Here is a 22,795-nt window from a genome sequence, read left to right on the forward strand (position 1 = left end):
TTGAACAATTCTGTTAACGTTTTATTAGGCAGTCAGTTGGTTGTTTAAAGCCAATGTAATCCATATTACTGTCTCCCTTTTAAGCCACTTTATTACCAGAAAACGGATTATTTATATATTTAAAATCTGAAATTCCCGTTTCGTTATTTGGGTTCCACACTTTTAAAGTGAAAATCATCTATCGATACCGAAAGAAGGACGTTGGCGCAATTAAATCGATATATCGATAATACCGAAAAACTCGGATGTTTGTCCTACCCGTGTTCTGGTCACACTGCTTTTACCAAATTTCGTAAACATTAAAAATTGGTCGCGTATTAAATCGCGTCGCATTAAATTAGACGGGTAATGTCGCAAATGAAGTAGTACAGATCAAGAATGGAGGTGTTCCAGACCGACTCGCACTATATCTTTGTAAAGCGGGACAAGAGTTTGTGGTGGCACCGCAGGACGTCGGAGTTCTCGATAAAAGCAGGTAAATTAAAGGTCCCAAAAGTCAATTCTAATGAATCACTTGTGCCTTTGTGTGTGGGTGTCGCAATGTTCATTGTTTATTTAACAATCTGAGGTCAATATTGTTATTGGGTTCATTCAGACAGATGATATATCATATAGTTTAAAACGGGTAATTGCAGCTTCCTGAAAAAATGTAGTGTTTGTTTTGAGTGTGTATGTGCTGTGTTCTACCCGGATTTCAAGGGCGCAAGCCTTTAAAGATAAATGATGCATGATTAATCCCGGAAAGCGGGTTTATTCGAAACGCAATCCAAATGAATTACTAATACATTTTCTTTTTCCTCATGTATGACAATAAAGTTCTCTGGTAAATTTATCAGACTTTGTTTAGTAAGATTACGCTATAAAGCTAAAGTTAAAATGTCAATGTTTTTATTAAACAGACTATATTTCTTTTATGATATATCCACACAATATCCTCACAAATATAAATTTATTACAATATATACATGACATTTCACATATCCGTTAAAATGTAACTATGAAAACCTTTTAAAACACACAATGTATAAGCCGACAACCAATCAAAAGCCCTATTTCCTATCAGAACACATTTTTGACATGTACTTTCTCTACTAAATTGACAACCTGCTATTTCTATTAATAATTCCTATAGTTTTAACAATCAGCAGACAATAACTGTGTGGGCAACCGTTAATTGCTTGTTTATTGCGCAGCAATTACATTTGGATCAATTTGCTGACACGCAACCGGTCGCCATTAATGGATTCGGACAGCTTTATATCTCCTCCGAGTGACTAAATCCTTTGGGATGGTCATTTTTTGTTTTCCATGACTCATCTGCTGCGTGACCCCTGACCCATTCGCAGACTATAAATCTTTGCCAAGGTCAACGCAGCTGCTACGCACGTCAATTTTCGTTGTTTGCCGAAAACGTTTGTCCACACAATGAAAAGCGGTTTCCCGACCAAAAAAGAACTTGACATAATTTATAAGGGCCAACACTTTTCTATCGATTTTACAGCCATCCGTAGTAATAATTTCCACACCGTTTTCGGTGGTGTTATCTCTACTACGAAAACCAGATAAACCCAACAGCTGGATAAGATTAGACTTTAAAGGGTTCGAGCAACTTTGAAATCGTGCCACCGACCTTCCGTCCGCATCATAAAGAATTCCCAAGGATGCACGTAGATGGCACGTAAAGTGCAACTGCACATTGCTGTTTTTAGCTGTAAAAGTGGTGGGTGGTCTGGGTGGCTTTCAGAGTTAGTGCACAGTAATGAGCAGTTGCTGCAAACCCAAGGGTAAATAATTCCACACGCAACGCCCCAGATGCAAATATGTAACCTGAAATTACAGGCTTTGGCATTTAAGGGCAACCATCATTAGTCGGCGGTCATTGCGACCTCCCTTTACTAGTAATGTTCCAGTTATTTGAACCTGATTTGGTACTTGTTTGTTGTGGAAGATTGGTTTATCCAGGGGGCGTATACTAATCAAATACCTATAAAGCCTAACGAACGCGAACATTGTCATTATGAAGCAATATTGGGGGAGTAAACGTGTACCTTTAAATTAACTTATTTTTATAACAATACTAAACTTAGAACTCAGTACTAAGAAGTTATTAAAAAGAGGTTCATTGACCAATTTTTCTTAAATTCCAGGATGGGATCTTAGCTCTGTGGATGACATAGAGTGCATTGGAGTAACGCACGGAATTGTGGGCGTGATCTCGCTACCCAATGTCTATGAGCCCCATTTAGTTGTGGTCAAAGAGGCAACCGCAGTGGGTGTGCTATATCCACCCCACTTGGTTTACAAAATCAAGTCTATATGCATATTGAGTGCCGAGGAGCCGGACACTGAATTGCCCAACTGCACCAAGCACTCCAAGTAAGTCACATAAATAACTTATTCGAATTTTTTAATAATTAATTTTCTTTTTTCCAACAAGGAGCAACCAATCCACGCCTACCCACAGCGTCTCCACCTCAAACAATAACAATGCCAGCGTTCCGTCAAGTGGCGGTGGCTCCTCAAAGAGCACCAAGCTATTCGAGGGCATGAACAAGACATGGGGAGCAGTCAAAAGTGCTGGGAACACCATCAAGAACACCACACAGCAAGCGGCGAATTTGGCCACCAAGCAGGTTAAGTCATCGGTTGGCATTCGGGAGCCCAGGCATATCGAGCGGCGAATCACAGAGGAGCTGCACAAGATATTCGACGAGACGGATAGCTTCTATTTCAGCTTCGACTGCGACATAACAAACAATCTGCAGCGCCATGAGGCCAAATTGGAAGATAATCAGTCACAACCAGATGAGAGATTCTTTTGGAACATGCACATGATACGAGATTTGATTAACTTAAATGTGAGTAGCCAGAAAGTTAAAAAAGAAAATCTTTATCGTATTTTTAATGCAGGATAAAACATGGATACTGCCCATCATTCAAGGCTTTATGCAAGTTGAGAATTGTGTCATAGGCAACGAGTGCTTTACCTTGGCTTTGGTATCGCGAAGATCTCGTCACCGTGCAGGAACACGGTAAGTCTGTTTAACTTATGAGTCCCGTTTCAGATAATACAATATTATACTTTTTACCAACAGCTACAAGCGACGTGGAGTAGACGAGAAAGGAAACTGTGCAAATTATGTGGAGACGGAACAAATACTATCATTCCGACACCATCAGTTGTCCTTTACCCAAGTGCGTGGCTCCGTACCTATCTACTGGAGCCAGCCAGGCTACAAGTACCGCCCTCCGCCACGCCTCGATCGTGGGGTGGCTGAGACCCAACAGGCCTTTGAACTACATTTTACCAAGGAGTTGGAGACCTACGGCCGTGTTTGCATTGTCAATCTAGTGGAACAGAGCGGAAAGGAGAAGACTATTGGAGATGCCTATGCCGATCACGTGATCAAATTTAACAATGAGCGAATGATATATGTGACTTTCGACTTTCACGATTACTGGTAAGCTTGCCATCGTCATTAATTTATAAGATATTTAAATAAGGAACGCTTCTTACTTTATCTTTTAGTCGCGGCATGCGTTTTGAAAATGTTTCGGCCCTGATCGATGCAGTGGGACCTGAGGCAGGCGCAATGGGTTTCCACTGGCGAGATCAACGAGGAATGATATGCAACCAGAAGTCTGTATTTCGAGTTAATTGCATGGACTGCCTGGATCGAACAAATGTAGTTCAAACGGCAATTGGCAAGGCAGTGCTTGAATCTCAACTAGTAAAACTAGGTCTTTCGCCGCCCTATACTCCCATTCCGGAACAATTGAAGTCTCCGTTTATGGTGTTATGGGCAAACAATGGGGACATCATAAGTCGACAGTACGCGGGCACCAATGCCTTGAAGGTAGATAAGCAAGGATTAAACACGATTTTGTACTAATCATATTTTACTATAGGGAGACTATACTCGCACCGGCGAACGCAAAATTAGCGGCATGATGAAAGACGGCATGAACTCGGCCAATCGGTTTGTATTTAATTTTTAAATACCTATAATTTTCTGTATATTTTGCTGATCTTAACTTTGTTTCATTATCATTACCGTGATTAATCAACATATCACCCTCACATTCCACCTTAAAGTCTCTTTTCATTATACAAATTAGAATAGTCTTGGCCACCGAAAAATCTTACGTTCATTTTGGGTAATTAGAAGTTCAATCAATCAATACTAATAGCCAAAAGCCTCGTTATGCCATCAACTTTTTCTAAATCGATTTTGGATTGTATTCATATAATTTTACTAATGCTGCATGCCTGTTTTCACATATCTTAACCAACTTAATGAGTACAAGATTGTTTTCTGTCCAAATTCAAAACCCAAATGGGACTACCTTTCTAACAACATAACCTTATAACGATGCACAGACCCGTAGCTAATGCTGTGCCCAACTTCTTCGTAGCTTTTTCATACAAAACTTTGCCGACTCGTTTCGTCAGTGCATCATCGATCTGATGCAGGGTCAGTTGCTGAGGCCAGAAGAATTGCAGGAGGACCAGGTCCTGAACACCATTCTCCAGATCCTCACTCCAGAGACCCGTCCCCCACTTGGGGGCTATTATAATCCCGGTGTGCTGGGCCCCGAACTGCAGTTACTCGAATCCATCGTTGTGAACAGGTGCGCAGCTCAGAGGAGATGCCAAGATGGAGTAGATGGCCAAGCAAGCGAGCCCAGACATTTCAAGTTTTTAGTTGCTTCAATTGTTATATATCCTTTAATTCTTATTTCACAAAAGGTACTCTTTCCATTATTAAGACTTATCCTTTCCATTCACTCTCACATCTGCTTATTATTTAAACGATAGTTAAAAGGCTCTTTATTAATAAGCTTTTTTAACTTTCAGCTATTACTTGGCACGATTTAAGGACTCTTACCGCCAGGCCACCATAGATCTGATGCTAGGCAACCAAGTCTCCTCCGAATCACTTAGTGCTTTGGGCGGCCAGGCTGGCCCGGATGAAAGCGATGGAACCGAAAATGCTGAGCATGCCAAGTTGCTGGTGGAGGATTGTCGTCGCCTGCTCCTAGGAACAGCTCAGTATCCCGTTGGAGCTTGGGGACTAATTGATGCTGACCCAAGGTTAGTTAGTATAATGTATTTTGCAGTCATTTATGTATATTAAGATACAATTTTTTTCGATCAGCTCTGGCGATGCCAACGAAACAGAGGTAGATTCTATACTTTTGCTTACCGACGACTGCTATATTGTCGCTGAATATGACTCGCATCTGGACAAGATCGTCCGCTTCGAGAAGGTGCAACTTGCGCAAGTGCGCCTCATAGAGTTGGGCATGCATCAGCAGACGAAAATTTTCCAAGGATCCGCTCCAGCGCATCTCTGCCTGCGTCTTAACTACAGCGTGGACGAGCAGGAGGGCTACTTCCACATGTTCCGCTCGGCCAATCTGAGATTCTTTAACAACATGGCTTATGTGATCAAGACACAGGAGGAGCTTACCGAATCCCTTAGCTCAATTGTCGAGATGTTCCGAATTGCACTGGATAATGCCGGTAATGCAGACGTTCGATATGTTACAGGAGGTGTATTGCAGCGAAGAAAGAGCAAATTGCCTACACTCGACGTTCCCAGAGGCATGCCACGCAATCTTTCCGAATCTCAGTTAGTGCAGTTTAGCTCTAAGGCTCTTTCGAATGTGGCGGGACAGTTCTCGAAACTTGGCCAGACCTTTAAGAAGCCATCAAGCGCCAGCCAACAACAAGCTCATCCCAGCAGCTTGACAGCCACCATTAATCCCCAAGTAATGCGTCAGACTGGGGGCAACGAAATTGAATCTGGTCAAGAGGCGGAAAAGGCAGTCTTTACACTTGGCCGCAAGCAGAGAAACTCGAACAGCGCCAGCAGCACCGACACCGATGAGCACGACAACAGTTTGTACGAGCCCGAAGTGGATTCCGATGTGGAGATAGCTCTGGACAAGTCCAACTATAACGAGAACGCTTTTTTGCCATCGGTGGGCATTGTTATGGGAAATCAGAAGGAAGACTCGCCAAGTTCATCTGATGAAATACGACAGTTGGAGCAGAAGGATAGCATGTGCAAGACTGCTGAGGATGTACTTACCATTTCCATAACCTCCGTGACGGACCACGTTGGTCTACCTACGGGCCTTCTCGAAAATGCACCTCCCATTCGCCCTATCACACCCAACCCGTTAATCTGTGTACAAGCTCAGGAAGTATTTGACGACGGGGAAGAAGTGGTGAAGCCTGTGTCCAGGTCTGTATTCTACAAATAATATTTGGTTGTAGACTTATTATGGGTTAGAGCTTTGTGTTTTGTCTTATGTTGTTAATTAGCCAATTTATTTGTAGTGAATATTGTATATGTGTTAATGTAAAACAATGGTCAGTTTTTATCTCTTCAAGCTCAAAGTATTATTATGATCCCTCTATGCGTTCAATGTGTTCTATCTTTATAATAAATACCTAAGACTAGCATGTATTATTGTACAAAAACCGAATAATCAGTGCCTGCTCCATACCACATACACTCGGGCTGTTTCTGGCCAATTCCAATCGCTCAAAATAAAAATATTTTGCTAAATCTAAGCCGTGTTTGTACTGTAACGATTTGCCTGACGCGATTTCAGTACATCGACCAGAGATCTCAGCCTTCCTTTGGGCTTGCCCACCCAGCCCGAGGCCAACAAGCTGAAGCAGCTCACCAGCCCGCTCTCTAAGTTGGCCAAAAACATTGGTCTGAACCTAGATCCGCGAAAGATAGCTACTAAGGTAAAGTAAATGTGAATATTAAATTTTTGTGTTTCTTACTTACTATTCCATTCCTGCAGACGGGTGTTCTCTCACCTACCAGTCTTTCCGGCGAGAATACTCCCCCTGAGCACGGACCCAGCTCACGGGATCATCTGCTGGAGCTATGGGAGGCCGAGAAGTGCAAAACCAAGTTGATTGCCCTGTAAGAGGGTCTATATGCAAGCAATACCAAAAGCTCCACACTTTTTAACTAATTAGTGCAAGTGATATATACGTATATTTTGAAACAGAACGCAAGAAAATTCTAAACGTTCTTCTTGTTGTACGAGGCACTTCCATTAATGTTATATTAGGGAAACAACGTTTGGGAATTCGCAACGACTTAAATGTTCTCATATTATAAATTATTATATTATTATTATTGTAGTATACGCCGTATTTGTGATTGTTATAGCACCAAGCTGTAGTGAGTTTATATAATTTTTGTGTCTATAAGCTAACCAAAAATAGGTTTTGCCAAATTACACTGGACAACAAGGCTTTAATGCGTATTTTAAAGAAAACTAAAATCAGATTTTCATTATTTCTCGCAGCTGATATTTTTTTTTAAATTAATGTATTAGATTTGATGATATATATTTTCCTTATATATCTAAAGTAAAATAGTTATGATTTGAATTCAATTTCTGCAAAATATAAACATTTTAAGATACGTATTCATTTTACGTCAAAAATCGTCCCCATGTCCTATTTATTATCTGAAAAGGTACATTTTGTATCCTTCGTTTAAATAACTTATTTAAAAGTATTCAAATTTGATAAATAGTTATTTTCGAATGGGAACACTCACTAATAAAATTTAAAGTTGTGCTTTGTTTTTTTTTAATAATAAAAGCCTTTATATTTCATAAACTTCAATCTTGTTGTCCTGTGATAAGGTGCTTGTATTACTCTTAGCACTCAGCTTCGGCAGATATGCTTAGTTATAGAGTTTAGTATTAGTAGGAAGAACTTCTGCACTCGGCTTATGAAACAGTTATACGTATATACATCAGGTTGGTGAACTGAAAAACACGAAACCACAAAAGAACAAGACAAACAAAAGACTTGGCGGCTGCCAATTTTTTACACGCCACACCAAAAAACCAAACAAACCCATTTTTTGGCTAGAAATTAAAAACCAAATAGTAAACTAGGCAAGAGGATTTCAAAAGAATTCAACGAATATTCAAAGGGTTATAGAAACACAATATTTAAGCTTGGAAATCGTTCGATAATATACTATTTGTAGTGTGTTTGTAAATAGAGGAATATTTTATGTAAACGTAATACAATTAGAACTATGTATGCGCCACCGAATATATGAAATATAAATATACGTGTTTCAATGCTTAAAATGTGATTTGTGTGGACCAAACACGAGCCATGCTTGGATGGGAATAATTTTTGACTTGGCAACCTATCAAAACGCAACATGTCAGTGTCAAGTGGTGTCCCGTTGTTAGATGTGGCTTGTTTACATAAGCGATAAAAGAGGAAGCAAAAAATGGCGGAAGCAACCCGGCGGCAGCAACCACTAAAAACCCCATGCCAGGAGGAAATCAAAAATCCATTAAAACACCACTGAAACGGACCCTGTAATGCTGTCAATCAGCTTACACATACACACAAGTGTCTCTATTGATATTGGCCTTTATTTATGCGAACTTTGGTCGAACTCCTCGGGAACTTTTGGCCCGCCAGCTGATAAGGGGCACACGCTGATGCTGTTGCTCCTCTGATGACCAGGACTCTTTCGTCCAATATCATGCTAATGTGTACGCACAGTTGCATCAATTGTTATTCAATCAAAGTGCCATCAATCTTATTGGCTGTTTGTTTAATTAACGTACGCATTGTCTACCTAGGAAAATGGAAAACGGAAACAGAAAAGGATGAATGGGAAAGATGACGGGGATGTGGGTGTCAGCTGGGTGGGAAATACGTTGGAATATTTCATGCCAATCCATTTGACCCCCAGTCACGGCTGATTGACCCACAACCAACCCGCCCGAGCCAGGATGCAGTGCCTCCCGAGGAGATCCCTGGCATTTTTCTTTCGCATTTCACTTCTTAACTTTGTCCATGTCTTTTGCGTCCATTAAGTGTGTCTGTGCTAAGACTTGGAAATTGTCTTTTGAATGTTTCAATTACACGCCTTCTTAAGCACAGCTTCCCTTTCAAATTGAACCAACGCCACCAGACCCGTCCGGCTTCCATGGTCGGATAGTCGAATGGGCGGATGGGAGGACTGCCGGCGGACGGACGCAGACTGATCTGGGATGCCTTTCCCTTTGCTGTTTTTCCTTTCTCCGTATTCGTTTCGGTTTGACTCGGTTTTTATGCGCCAATAAAGTGAAATGCGGAGATAGTCGGAGGATTTACTGCCTCTTGGAGTAGGCTACATGGTATTTGGTGTGCATGTGTGTCGCCTTATAACTCCCATCCCCGTGCCATCCCATCCCCTGGCCAATTTCGTTAAACACTTTTGCCTTAAACCATTAATTTCCTATACGTTCGACTTGTACGTGATGCCAATGATGCCCAGTGAGACTCCCTGCATCCCGAACCTCTATGGAAAGTTAATTTTATTGCTAAAAGCGGGTTAAGTGCTTGCCGCACAGCTGAGTGCCTCGCCCCGATTCTGTGGGTCTGGTTTTGGGTGGTCGGTGATAGAAATCAAATTTGCTTTATGGCATGTATGCTAATTTGGTGTCTGTCTGGGGCTGAGACATGGAATCCGGGGTCCAGTAACTCTGTACTCGTACCTCGATGCACTTGATGGTCCTTTAATTTCGGATTTATCCCGATGTTGAGATAGGAACTTGTATGGTGCGAATTCATTTGGAAGTTACTACAAATAAAATTAGTCGTAAAGATTTCGCCGATATGTTCGGTAATGAAAAGTGTTTTTAAAGCAAATTATAGTTTTAGTTTAAGAAATTTAAATATTCGAAGTAATTGAATTGATTTAAAACGAACCTTTTATATTCTAGGGGAAATATATTCCTAATTTATTATTTTTTACACTTGGAAAAAAATTATTAACATTGTCATCAGAGTTTTAAAAGGGTCGAATAACTGACAGTTTCCAAATATAAATTTATTTATTGATGGTTCTTACTAACAGAGCTGTATGATATAATTGTTTGATCCTGTTGATCCAGCTTCGCAATAAAATTAAATTTTTTTAAAAATATTTTGAAGCTACCAGATTGAGATGGACATACGTCTAATTCAACTCGTTGCATTTCAAGAAAATATATGCTTTATATAATTTAAACATACAGCAAAGAAACCCCTATTCAAATTGGTTGACCAGAAATGAACTTTTGCTCCCGTTAATTGATATTGTAGCACCTTGACCCGCGCCGAGCTGTTAAACCGATTAAAATAAATGCATGCCACTTTCGCAGCGAAATAAATATACAAAATTTATAGAGCAGTCCGAATGGTAATGCGAATAAATCAATCGAAATAGCCGCAAAATCAAATGATGCATGAATAAAATCCAAAACCGCTCGGCGTGCCAAACAATATTTGCAGATGCGAATCACCTCGAGGTCAAAGTGCACACATATGTTAGTGTGTGTCTTTGTGTTTCTGGGCTAGTTGGCACTTCGGTCTATGACCTACTGCCTATGCCTATGACCAGGTCTATAGACCAGAAACCACCATGACACTTGAAAGCAAATTAAATAGAAAATTGAGTTTTTCGGAAAGTCATCCCGAAAATGGTTGTGAAATTTTATACATAATTGAATTTCTGGTCAAGCTCACATACGCCGGCAATCTCTGCATACAATTACCTAAAACCTAAACACATAGACAGCTGAGGTCAGGTCAGCGAGGGGCGTTTCCGGTTCCGAACCGGGGGGGCGGAGCGTGGCCTGTGGCTATTGCACCACACGCCAAACAATCGGAAACCGAATGTCATCTTCAATTTCAAATTCAATTATAAAACAAATTGGTTTGAGAGCAAATAAGTACTCGCACAAGCAGATAAATTCGCCAATGGGTGGTGGGTGTTCAGGATGATGTGGATGCGAATGAAGAGGACTCATCCTCGAGGCGACATCAAACGGCAAATCCATTCATCCACTTGGCAATTGTGTCCGGTGAAATAAATGTAATGAAATGTTAACAAATGACAACAGGCTGGCAAACAAGTATCGAAAACCACAAGGGTGGCTGCTCTTGATCCTGCTCCCGCTCCTGCTCCTGCTGCACTTTCCCGAGGACTTCCTGGCCGTCCAACGTATCGTATTAGTTTGATGAGATTTATTGGCTCAAGTCCCACTTGACCAACGGCCAGAAAATTATGGATTAGGGCCATTTGTTTTGGTTTCGCAGGCATTGGATATTCCACATGGTCACATGACATGGATGCACAGTGCGAAATTTCTTTGAAAGTTAATCAATTACAAACAAAAAAGATTTTATTAAGATAATTGTTAATAAATATTTAATGTAGTTACTACCAATTTAAGGTATATTATAGCAATATTTGGAGCTAATCCCTTGGCAGCTTAGGTAAACGATTATTGGTCAGTAAGTGGCTTCATTGGCCAAAATTCATCCACCACCAAGAAGCACATTGTGTGGGCTCTACACGGGAGTATAGTCTTTCGCCTGGTCCAACTAATCATCATAATGATGATTATGATTCCGACGTTGATTATGCCGCATAATGTGACACCGATTTTAGACGCCTTTGATTGCGGCATCTCCATTTCCTAAGAGGCATCCGATTACCTCCGACCCACGTCCACATCCTGGGCCACCCCCAAACTGTGTCCTTGGGCAACCCACGCATGTCAACGCCAGGAACGGCCCTCGTCACTGGTCCTTGGGGGAAATTTGTCAGAGCATCAGTAGCGTTAAGGTGCCAATTAAGGGCTTTTTAGTATCAATTACAAAATCGCACGTTTCCACACCTTTATCAATGTGTGGTGGCGTTATCCTTGAGGGTCCTTCGATGGGGGAGTGCTCGTATTACGATGACGCCACCGGCATGTTGGTCAGCATGCGGATGAGCTCCACATCCGACATCCCACATCCGACATCCTACATCCTACATCCGACATCCCAGCTGCCAACTCCTTGGGAAATTGTTTTGTGGCATTGTTTTTATCGTCCTGTTTGCTGGTTCACTGTTTTTTCTGCTCTGTTTTCCTCCTTGTCACTCGGTCTTTGACAGCGTCATTTTGCCAGTGATTTATTGTCCTGTCGCTGGTAAATTGGGTTTGTCATTAAAGTTGCTGGATTTGGCAATGGCATAATCGAGAGATTACCAACTCCCTGCCATGGGAAGCAATTTGCGGATTGTTCGATTTGACTTTTTTTTTTTTGTTTTTTAAGTGGAAGCAATGAGAGGTCAAGAAAATTGATGGGAAGTGCAAAGGATAAAGAAATTATCAGTTAGCACTGATTAATGTGGAACAAGAAAGATTTTAATTTAGTTCAAGAGAAAATTCCCAATAAAATAATTAAAAATTGTTGGTTGAACTGTTGAGGTAGAGTAAGTAGAAGAAATAATGAAAAAATGATCAGCAAATGCTAAATAATTACTAAATTAAATTTAAAAATATTTATTTTCCAACTTTTTTACCTTATATAGTCATTTTCTGGTAAATTTAAATATAATGTAAATAATCGATAATCATAAATCTTATAATTTAGTTTTATAGAAAACTTAGAACGTGTTTTTTCGGGAATAATAAATGTGTTTAGTGTCCTAAATAAAAATAAATGAAATAATTTTTAAGGAATTTTGTAGTTGTTCTTTTCGGGTCCACTGAATTATCTGGTGACCCCTAAGAAACCCCAAATATTTTCAAAAATGTCCTGAATGCGTGAAAAACATGCTTAGATAGAAGCTCAACCCTCTTCATTCTCTTGTCAAAATTTTCTCAGGCAGCTACTTAGTCACACTTTCACACATGTGTCTGCGGTTTGATCCGTCTCACATCTTCGCCAGCTCTTGGCTCAGATTTTGACTGAGATTCCGACTCCAGGTGACACTTCCAGAGCGTCAGATCAGCCGGGAGCTAGTTGGATGTAATCCGCACCCGAATCGCATGGCAGCGTGTCTAAGTTACACCCAATTTCGACTCGTATTACAAATTAAAATGCGCCGCAACCCACACACTTTCGGGGACCCATTTCCCTGGGACGGGATTGGGAGACAAGATAGGCGAGTTCGGGGTGACAGCGTTTTAAACTGATTAGCTGACACTGAGAGCTCCTTTCTCCTCCTTTTGCGGCTGCCACGGGTCAATGAGATGCTAAGCATATCCCTCTATGGCAGCCACTGAAAGGGTGTCGACGCAGCAACCTTCAAAGATTGTTTAATTTTTAAGCAGCCAACCAAAAAAATACTCTCGAATAGAAGCAGTCGGCAAGGATTTACGGGAATTTGTTAGATGTTGCTTTGTGGCTTTGACATTTCAGGGGATTGATGGATTTTTTCCTTCGCCTCCTGAACAGTTCACTGAGCATATCCTGCGGGGCATTGATTTATTTGCCGCCGATTCCCAAATTTAGTTTTTTAAAGTTTCTGCTAAACGCCCGAAAACTGTCATCAGACCATGGATGGCTGCCTTATGATTAATCGCTGGTAATTATATTGATTAATTGCCATATTAGAGGCGTTGGCTTATGCGTGAGAAACCAAAGCCAACTGCTGCCATGGATCATAATTCTTTAGTTGGTCTCGGGAGCGTGCTGAGATTTTCGAGGGGTATATCGTTTTAAAATAGAACATCTCCGTTCCGTCCTATATAGCAAGCGGGCCCCCTCTTTAATTACCAGAAAAACCATTTGGCGCAAATGTTTTTCTTTGTTTCGCCCATGCCCAGGCCCATGCCCAAGACCATCCGTGCCCAAGTCCATGCCCATCCGGCGGGCAAACAGGAGAGTAAACGCTACCCGCCGCCCCTGGTCAAGCAATAATATTTCATTACACGCTGCGCTTTTCAGCATCTCCGGCCCTTCGACGGGGCACTTAAAATTAAGCGTGCCCAAATCCCCAAAGACCACAAGCCCAACATAAACAAACTAACCGAATGAATGCAGCTCCATCCCCAAGGAATTCGCCAGGAGGTAACTGGCAAGCCAGACAAGGACGAAAGAAGCGGGCGGGCAACCGCAATCATAAAAATAATAACCACATTATTGTGTTTAATAATGAAAAATATCATTTTCGGCATAACTTTTGGCTTTTGTTTGAGCAGTCAGTCCATAGCCACACCCCAGGATTTCCGAATTTTCCAAATCCCCCAGCATCCTCCAAGGAATGCCCGCATTTTGGTTGGTCCACGACCCAGCAACCCTTAACATTCTCCTAAGCATATTTTCTAAATTATTGCTGGTTGCTCATGATATTCAGGGGGGAGGGTGGAGTAGCTGGTGGCAAGGCATCGAGTGCCTTTTGCTTAATTTGTGGGTACACCCACCCATCACCCATCACCCATTGCCCTTGGCTGCCATCAAAAGGGGTGCGTCTTGAGTACCTGCCATCCTGGCTGGAGCCACCCTCCTGCCGCGAGTCTGTTGTTTTTATTGGCATGTTGACTTTTGAAATTAGTTTTTAATATGCGCAAATACTTTTGCATATGCGGCTCAAGTGCTTTCTACCGAGTAAAAAATGCGCCATGTGCCCTTATCAGATAAATACGAGCTTGTACATGTTGAGGAGGGAACCCGTAAAAAGTGTAAATATTTGTAAACAACCGAAATGCAATCCACAAAACTGTTTACCTCCTTCTCGGGGTAGAAAAAATCCCTGCATATTGACATCAATTAAACTGAATCAAGTCGACACTCCTGCAAACAACGTAATTTACAACAAATGTGTTCGAAAATTGCTCGACTCTGATTCCGGTAACAGGAACTATTCATTAGCCAACCCCCCGGAGGCCAGCAGGCGGCACTCACAAAAAAGGTTCGGCAACGGAGAAGCCACAGCATCGCAGTCGGGGGTACAGGGTACAGGGAGCTCCGTCCGGCAGCAACCCTTGTTCCCGAAAACTTCGTGTGGCCAGAAACAGAAGCAGCCAAAAAAGGGAACAGGACCCGGAGGCGACAGGCGGCCACATTCAAGTGCGTTGATTTGCGCCTTGAGCTGTTTTTAGGGCGGGCCGTAGAGGTCAACGGGAATAGTTCTATAATGAACAAAACACATTGTAAATTGTCCTGCCCTGCTGGCATGGTAAATGGGAACAAGTGTGCTTGGGTCCCAAAAAACAACCTGCACTGGGAGAAAATTTATCTTGAATAGCCATTTCGAGGAGGGTAGTGGAAGTACATTAGACGAGGATAAAGTGTTACTAATGAGAAGTATTACATATCTCGAAAAAGGCTTTATACAATTGTGTTTTTGTTTTCGTTCTAAAGCTGAAATTAAAGTAGAAATAAGATGTCCAATCAACATGAGCAAAAATCTAAAAGAATTATAACTAAATGAAGATCCTTCGTATTCCTAACATAACACTTCTTATCCCAGACCTCTTCAACTCCCTGTTTCTTTCAGTGCCTCACCCTTGAAGGCACCCACTTAGGTATGCAAACAAAGTGCAAAAACAAAGTGTTCTCCTTTGTCATTCGGCTCAGTGTAGTTTGGGTCGTTTCAATGTAAAAGGCAAATTAGCAAAAACCAGCCCGGCAATTTAAAATAAAATGTTCTGGGGCGGCAGCACAACGATCCGAACAATTCTCAACTGCCTTTCTCTCTATTAGAAACTTGTCCCCAGACAATTCAATTTAACTACCCAAAGGCGAAAGGCATTCCGCTCCCTAAGTGCAGGCACTCACAAATCATTGCGAGTCCTTGTTCCAAATCCCGAGAACCACCACCAGGACTGGCGATGGCGATGGTGATACATGCAAAACTGCTGCCACAGCTAATTTAATAATTTATCATTTGGCTGCAAGGCAGCAACAAAAGATTATTTAAATTCGCGTGTTACACGGATCGAATGGGATGGTTCTGGGATGAGTAGGGATGGGCTGGGAGTTGAGTTGAGTTTGGGGTTGGCATTGCAATAAATGACGTGTCGAGCCGCTGGCGTTGCAGCGCAATAATTTAAAAATTTCCACACCCTTTCTGCATTTTGTTAAATTATTTAAAATTAAATGATGTGGCAGAATTCAAATTTCTCAACTATTCTAATTGGCGCAACTAATGGCGAATGCAGCGAATTGTAAAGCAAATCGCCAACAAAAGAGTTGAATCTGCGCCAGTGGAAAACCCTTTGACGAGAGAGGCTGGCTCTTGAAACAAATTTGTTTACGCTGCGTTCTGAAATATTTTGATTTATATAGACAGGCTGGCTGGCTCTTGAAATCCGGAGAGCAGAACTCGTCCTGGTCGTTCTGGTCGCATGTGTAATCCTTTCGTGCCCATTTCAATTGTTCGATTTGACAAATTGATTTCCACTTTTACCCGCTCGACTCGGCTCGCTCTGATTGCTTTTGGCTTTGGTTTGTTTGCTTTGGAAATTGGCATTTTTCGTTGTTGCTATTCCTGTTGCTGATGTTGCTGTTGCTTTTGCTGTTGCTGTTGCTGTTGCCGCTACTGCTGATGTTGCTGCAGTGTCTATTTCACATTTTTTGGCCACATGTGCGTAAATATTTATTTAGTTCTAGCCACACCACAACCAGTTTAGTTACGCTTTGGCCCACCGCACTGTCGCCCATCATTTAAATGCATGCAAATTGTTGGCTTACCTTACCTTCTTTTCTATCTTCCGTTTTTTGTCCACTAGCATCCTTTTTCTATATAGCCAACCAGCTACCCCTTTACGAGGATATATATGCCTTGACTCGATTACGAGATGCTAACAGGGCCACGACAACTTTGTTGAAATTTATGTGCCATTGGGCAGCGGCAGCAGCTGCGGAAGCGGCCAAAAGAGCAAAAACAAAAAGAATATTAATTGCTTTTGCAAATGGAGTACGCTGCCAAAATGGCGCTGACCACCGGCTAGTCCACACATAGTTGGTAACTTGGCCTTTTGTTATGGCTATAAGTGGAGAAGGTTTTTTACGTTTTTTACTAGCTACACTGGCACCAAAGGAGTTTCTGTGGAATTTTAAACTTTTTATTCTATGAAGATTCAAGTATTTATGTAAAAGTGTTTTGAAATCATTAAAAGGTTGAAAAAAAACCAAAAAACCAAAAAACCAAAAGGATTTTAGAGCATTTCTGTCTTATTTCTTCCAGTGCAGTAATTGAGCTTTGCATATAGAATCATATTTTTTGTGGTCCGCCATGTCACTAAACCGGCCATTGTTCTCGTAAACTAAACCCGGCAATCACAGACTGCTACCCCCAATTCCGCTGGCCAACCCCAAAAACTTGCCCCTTCTACCAACCTTTCGGGCCAACTCTTTGGGCCACGTTGGCGAATATAAATTGCGGCTTTATCAAAGCGCACGTCAAATCTCGTTTAAATTAATGAGTTTGAGCACTTTTTTGTTATGTTTGTTATGCTTCACTGTTAGTCGCATAGACATAGACGCCTCTAGTTTGAAATTCAGTTTATTTATGCGTCATAAATTGCAAGGCGGCATAACGATGGATTCCGGGTGAAGAGGCAAGGCAGGAAATGGAGGACTCCTTCGAAACAGGAAGCACTGCCGCCGGGCAAAGCTTTAAAATTATGAAACATTGTTTGGCACTTTGCGATGAAAGCTGAAATCGATTAGAGGGGAAGCGGGCTGGGTTCTTTAACGAGGCAAGTGTGAAATGAGCAGCGGCGGTTAAGTAGTCATAAACTTCCACGAAATCAAGAGGCAGCCGAGAATGCCTCCAGTTAATTAAAATGTTTAGCCCGGCGAAGTGTTGATAATGAAAATATATATATGTATATACAAGAAGGATCCCAGCGAAGACGAGTCGACTGCAAAGTTATTAAAGTTATTGTGGCGTGTAATTAGCTGACGAGCTGTCAACAATATAAGAGTCCTCCTCCGCCTCCGGCGGATTGGATGGATCATTTTACGGGTCTTCGCTTTGTTTGCATGCCAAATTGTCGACTGATAAATCAATTGGCTGGCGGTCCTGGCAGGGTGTTTGCCAGAGTTATTGCGCCTCGGGGTGGAATCATTGCCAGTTATTTGTTTAATTGACTTGCGAGCATCGTTTGCCTGCCGGGCCATAACTAATTTTATAATTAGCCATGCTGCGGCCTAAATCACGGCTCCTATTACGGATGTTCTGGGACGTTGCCAGTATGCGGCAGGATGGCGTGGCAAATGACGGCGCAATTATGTCACACAGTCGGTCTCTCTTTTATCATTGAATTTAGTGCGCTTCCTTTTACAACATACCTTGCGATTGGTTCCGGATCACAAAATACAAGGCTTCAATTACAAACATATGCAATTATGTAGCAGTTTTCCATAATCAATTCTGTGGTTTTACTTTATTAATTAAATTAAATATCAGCAACGTTTGTTTTATGTTTTTTATGATAACTTCTTCCATAAAATAAGCTTATTTATGTAAATTATTATAGATCTGAATCTCGAAAGTAGTTGATCTCTAACTATGACTTATTGGCGTTGTAAGTCAAATCTTTCAAATCTTCAATAAGGAGAGGAGGTACTAAAGACTAATGACTCAGACTGAAAGAGGTTAGCATCTAGTAATGTACTCATTCCCATTGCAGAATATATCCCGCTCTCCAGGATCCCCACCCCGCAATTGTTTTTCGTATTAATTTAATTAATTTGTTGCTAGGTCCAAACTTTGACAGCCCTAATTGAAAAATGCGCCTAAGCCGATAATTAGCATATTCTAAGGAAGAGATGGAGGAGGCAATCCTGTCAAGGAGTGGGATTCAATTACTCATACTTGAGGCGTGAATGGAAAAGTTTTAGAAACTTTTTGCCTGTCCTTCAAGTGACCGCTGCTGCAACTCTAATTGGGCACAAAACACGCACATACACACGTCCGTTGCAAATTGTTTTAGCACAGTTCGGGCCATCCTTTTCGGCCAGGATGACCCAACTTTGGCCCCTTTCTCCCGGCCACACACACTCAATTAAAACTCAAGACCCATCATAATGCCTGCGCCTTTTAGTTTTGATGTTTCAACCTTTTCCACTAGAATTTTTTATTTTGAACAGTCTGCGGGAAAAAAGGATTTACTTTGATTCTTTTTCCGGTAGAGAACAGGACACAAATTGTGTCCCTTTTCGGGTGTAAGGTGGACAGCTGAAAAGTGTGTAAAGTTTAAAGAGCCTTAAGGGATTATGCGCACAAATGTGTTGAAATTCGGGTCTTAATGATAGACCAAGTGCCAAGCTAACCAAAAAAAAAAAATGAAAGAAAATGCCAGAAAAAACTAAGTGTCCGAGCAAAAAAAAGGACACAAAAAGGACAAACATTTCGGGTCGTCGTGGCTTATGGCCATTTATAGATAAGAAGTTGTCCCGGAAAACGGCCAAAGCTCCGCCAGTTGGCTCGATTGACTGGCTGCTTATTAGTGTCCTGCCAACTGTGTCCCGAATACAGCTGCGACAGGGATAAGTGGCCATAAGCCTGCCGAGGATTCCCTCATCTTGCGCCACATTTCATCGAGATTTCTGCTGGGATTTGCGACAGGTGGGCAAGGGTCAGCCCTTAAGGGTAACATCGTCTTATACTCATTTAATATTTCTGTAATTTCACTTTATTTACATTTATTTGTTTGCTCAGCATTGACTCGCTGACATTCATAGCCAGCCAATGTTTGTCTGACCCTCTGTTTGTTGTCTCCTTGCCGAAAATCTGTCAACTTCCCATTCGGAACTCAGCTCAAGTGGCTCACGGGTCGCGTGTCCAAATATTGTTATTTGTTCAGCCTGGTCGGGGACAGTTTGCATCTGAGGAAGGGAAACTATACTCGGCGGAAAGAGCAGGACAAATCCTATTGAGAAATTACAAACGGATGATGAAGTAGCCAGCAATGCTGGGCAGAGGGGAGAATCTTTATTGACAAATGATGAGTTGCTTACAAATCAAAGTACATTTAGTTATTATACATATCTTAACAACTATATTGTTGACTCAGGTCTATAATTATATTAGAAAAAGGCACTTTAATTTTATTGAATGTCTTTTTGATGGCTGTTCTCTGAAATATAACAGAAATTTATTGAGTTTATTATACTTTTTCTTTAACAATCGGGATTAAGGAATGGCTTTTGTTGAACTAAGTTTGAAAATATATAATCGTATTATGATAATAAATAGTTACTTAATAACTTTTGTTTAAAAACAAACAGAATTTTTGGCCATACTGATCAGACTTCTCTCAATAAATATCCACTTGGTAATGAAAAGATGTACATAAAGATTAAAAGACATTCTCAAAAGCTTAATTTACTAAATTAAAACTTAAACATACTAAAATCAACATAAATTTGTAGAAATTTTATTCTAATCTGCTAGCATTTTCACCTGGATTTTATCCATGTCTTTGATACTAACAGTAACGTTACATACGACCGGGTCAAGTTTCCTTTGGAAAATGTTGCCCACAAAAGATGCTACAATGTGCCAAAGCACTTGGCTATATGAAAAGTTCTCCCAGGGTCCCATTCCGAGGGCCTTTCCAAGGCAAGCCCAAGCATCACCCATTACGGGCAACAACAATGGAAGGCAGCCAAAACAAAAGGCAATCAAAAAAGGCGCACTGCTTAAAATATAAAAAAAGAAACGGGAAAAGAAACGAGAGAAAAACGAAATACTTGCAGCTAAGTTTCCACTTTTTATTGTGCCGAGGAGGGTAAATTATACTACGTGAGTGCACATGCTGAATTTCCCAAACTCTACTTAGTGGCCCCGGTTTCTGGGACGATTCCCTCATCAGTGGAAAGCGTTGGAGATGGTGGCGGTGGTGTTGGTGGTGTTGATGGTGCGTTACCGGAATCAAATATAAAATACATTTAAAAAAGTAAACTCGAAGGTATTAAGAACCAAATGCAGAGCTCAAACAGGACCATGGAAAAATCGGAAACGCAGAGACAAGGATAAGTGGCTGAGAGTGGGAGACAGAGGCTGAAGAGGAGCTTCGCTGAGGGCGACACTAAGTAGCAAATGCAACTGACTCTGTGGCAAGTGGCTTACACTTACATTGCCTCCAGATCCTATGTTAATTCAGTTGCCACACAAATCGAGATTGATTTCGGCAACAGCACCCGCCCCAAACACACTTGACTTGAGTCGATTTAAAATTTTTGCCACCACAACAGCATGAAATATTCAAATGGAATTCAGTCGCCTAGCATCGCCCTGCTCTTCTCGATTTGTTCTCGAGTGCGATTCCAGATTCTGGGATCCAAGGATCCAACCGGATTCTGGGTGCTCAAAGGACGCCAGGACAGCATCGCCTGGCTCTTAAGTGCGGTTGCAAATGTCAATTGGCCGTTCGGCCAAAATCGAACCGGTTACCGATTGCATTTTAATTTCCCACTACCACTACCACTACCACTTCTTCATCCCCATCCACTTACCCAACCGACAGCAGATTCAGCTGAAGAGATTGGCAAACTCTCCTGGCATCGATCTCGTTTTCTTATTTACATTAAAAGCTGTTTGCATTCACTTAAAAGGATAAGCAATGTCCTTTTAATGGGTTTCAAATTGAATAAAGGATTAAGTTGTTAGTTTAAAATTGAATTGCGTGCGTTCGACCGAAAGAACTTCGACTTGTCCAAAGGGTTAGTTTTCCCTGTTCGGTCCCTTTTCCTACGGCAATCCTCATTGCAATCCCATTTCACGCTCTTGCCCGAAAATCGAACGCCCGAACAATAGACACCAAATATGTGGAGGAAAAACCAATAGATACTATATAACGACCTGAGGTCGGGCCATTCGCTAATTAGCAACGCTCCTGGCAACCAACAAAAAATGCGATCAAAATCCGCGTGTATTTAGCAGTGTTGTCGTATAAGGATAATCTTATAAAAGTAGCTAGATGTAGTGTAATAAATAGCTAGAAATATCTACAACTAGCTACCTACATAAGCGTTTTGTTACGTTAATCAATCTTTAGGTCTATCGAAAATTATTAGAAGCTATTTGGGAAAAACAAGGCAAAGGAGTAATTTTTATTTTTTAATAATATTAGAAAACCTATAGATATCATCATTTAACCTTTTTTTGATTGAAAATTGTATAATGTTATTAATAGCTTGTAGAATATATATATTAATTAAGAGATTTATACTTTTGTTGGTTAAATTAAGTTTCCTAAATATGGTTTGTATAAAATGTTTCTTAGGCTATCTACATTTCTGCTTCAAAATGGAAAGTTTATCTACAACTATTCCGGTTTTCTTCCTTTAAAGCAAGCAAAAGCTAGCCAGTAAATCGCCAACTAGTCATCACCATCCACCAGTAGTAGATGCGTTAATTATTTGGCAATTTTGGCACATCCAATTGATGCGCTGCATTGTCATAACGACCAGATGCGAGTATTCTGCAGGTGTCGCATCTTTTTGCTCACTTCCTGCCAGCGGAAAACTTTAACGAGCACATTAGCAGCATCCCCTGCGAGGATTCATTCATTTTGCGGACTAGCGATTTGTTAAGCTCACCGCCTGCCGGGATGGGCCATGCCATCAGGATCTGAATCCTTATCCCAGCTCACAATTAGTTGCCGGTCGGGCTGCTCATTTTAAAACTGCCAAGTGAGGCCAGACCGGGCGCTTTGTTTGCAGTCCCTTCTTATTAAAACAAATCTGCTCATTACGGCCAGCAAGGCAGAAAACCAAAGCCATTTGCAAATGTCCTCTTTGTTAGCCAAGTTTATTTGGTAGTCCCCTCCCCTTCACTCACCGCAGATGTGTCTGGACTAGTTTCCCTTTTGGCGAATCCCCAAGGGCCAACTCCGCACTGTCCCGTATGTGATTGAGAAAAATCTAGCGCAACAAATGAAACCAACTTGGAAGAAAAGGTGTATTACTACTTCTGCCAGCAATCTGTGAGTTTGTCCTGTAATTGAGTTCTAT

At 41.3% G+C, this 22,795-nt stretch overlaps 1 protein-coding gene across 4 annotated transcripts; it reads left to right on the forward strand.

Moving 5' to 3' along the window:
* Window positions 1–274: 274 nt before the first annotated feature.
* LOC108115166 (phosphatidylinositide phosphatase SAC2) lies at window positions 275–8,148 on the forward strand. 4 transcript variants are annotated; one of them, XM_017226482.2, is made up of 12 exons: window positions 275–475; window positions 2,148–2,376; window positions 2,438–2,858; window positions 2,911–3,032; window positions 3,096–3,461; window positions 3,530–3,857; window positions 3,910–3,980; window positions 4,417–4,632; window positions 4,859–5,095; window positions 5,160–6,254; window positions 6,628–6,769; window positions 6,829–8,148. In XM_017226482.2, exons 1-12 carry the CDS (start codon window positions 379–381, stop codon window positions 6,955–6,957), a joined length of 3,453 nt encoding a protein of 1,150 aa, XP_017081971.2. In that variant the 5' UTR covers window positions 275–378; the 3' UTR covers window positions 6,958–8,148. The 4 variants fall into 4 exon arrangements, with proteins under 4 accessions (XP_017081971.2, XP_017081969.1, XP_017081973.1 ...); XM_017226480.2 differs by lacking the exon at window positions 4,417–4,632; XM_017226484.2 differs by lacking the exons at window positions 4,417–4,632; window positions 6,628–6,769; window positions 6,829–8,148 and adding an exon at window positions 6,506–6,581.
* The last annotated feature ends 14,647 nt before the right edge of the window (window positions 8,149–22,795 follow it).

This window comes from Drosophila eugracilis, unplaced genomic scaffold (genome assembly GCF_018153835.1).
Source record: "Drosophila eugracilis isolate 14026-0451.02 unplaced genomic scaffold, ASM1815383v1 contig_974, whole genome shotgun sequence".
NCBI lineage: Eukaryota > Metazoa > Arthropoda > Insecta > Diptera > Drosophilidae > Drosophila > Drosophila eugracilis.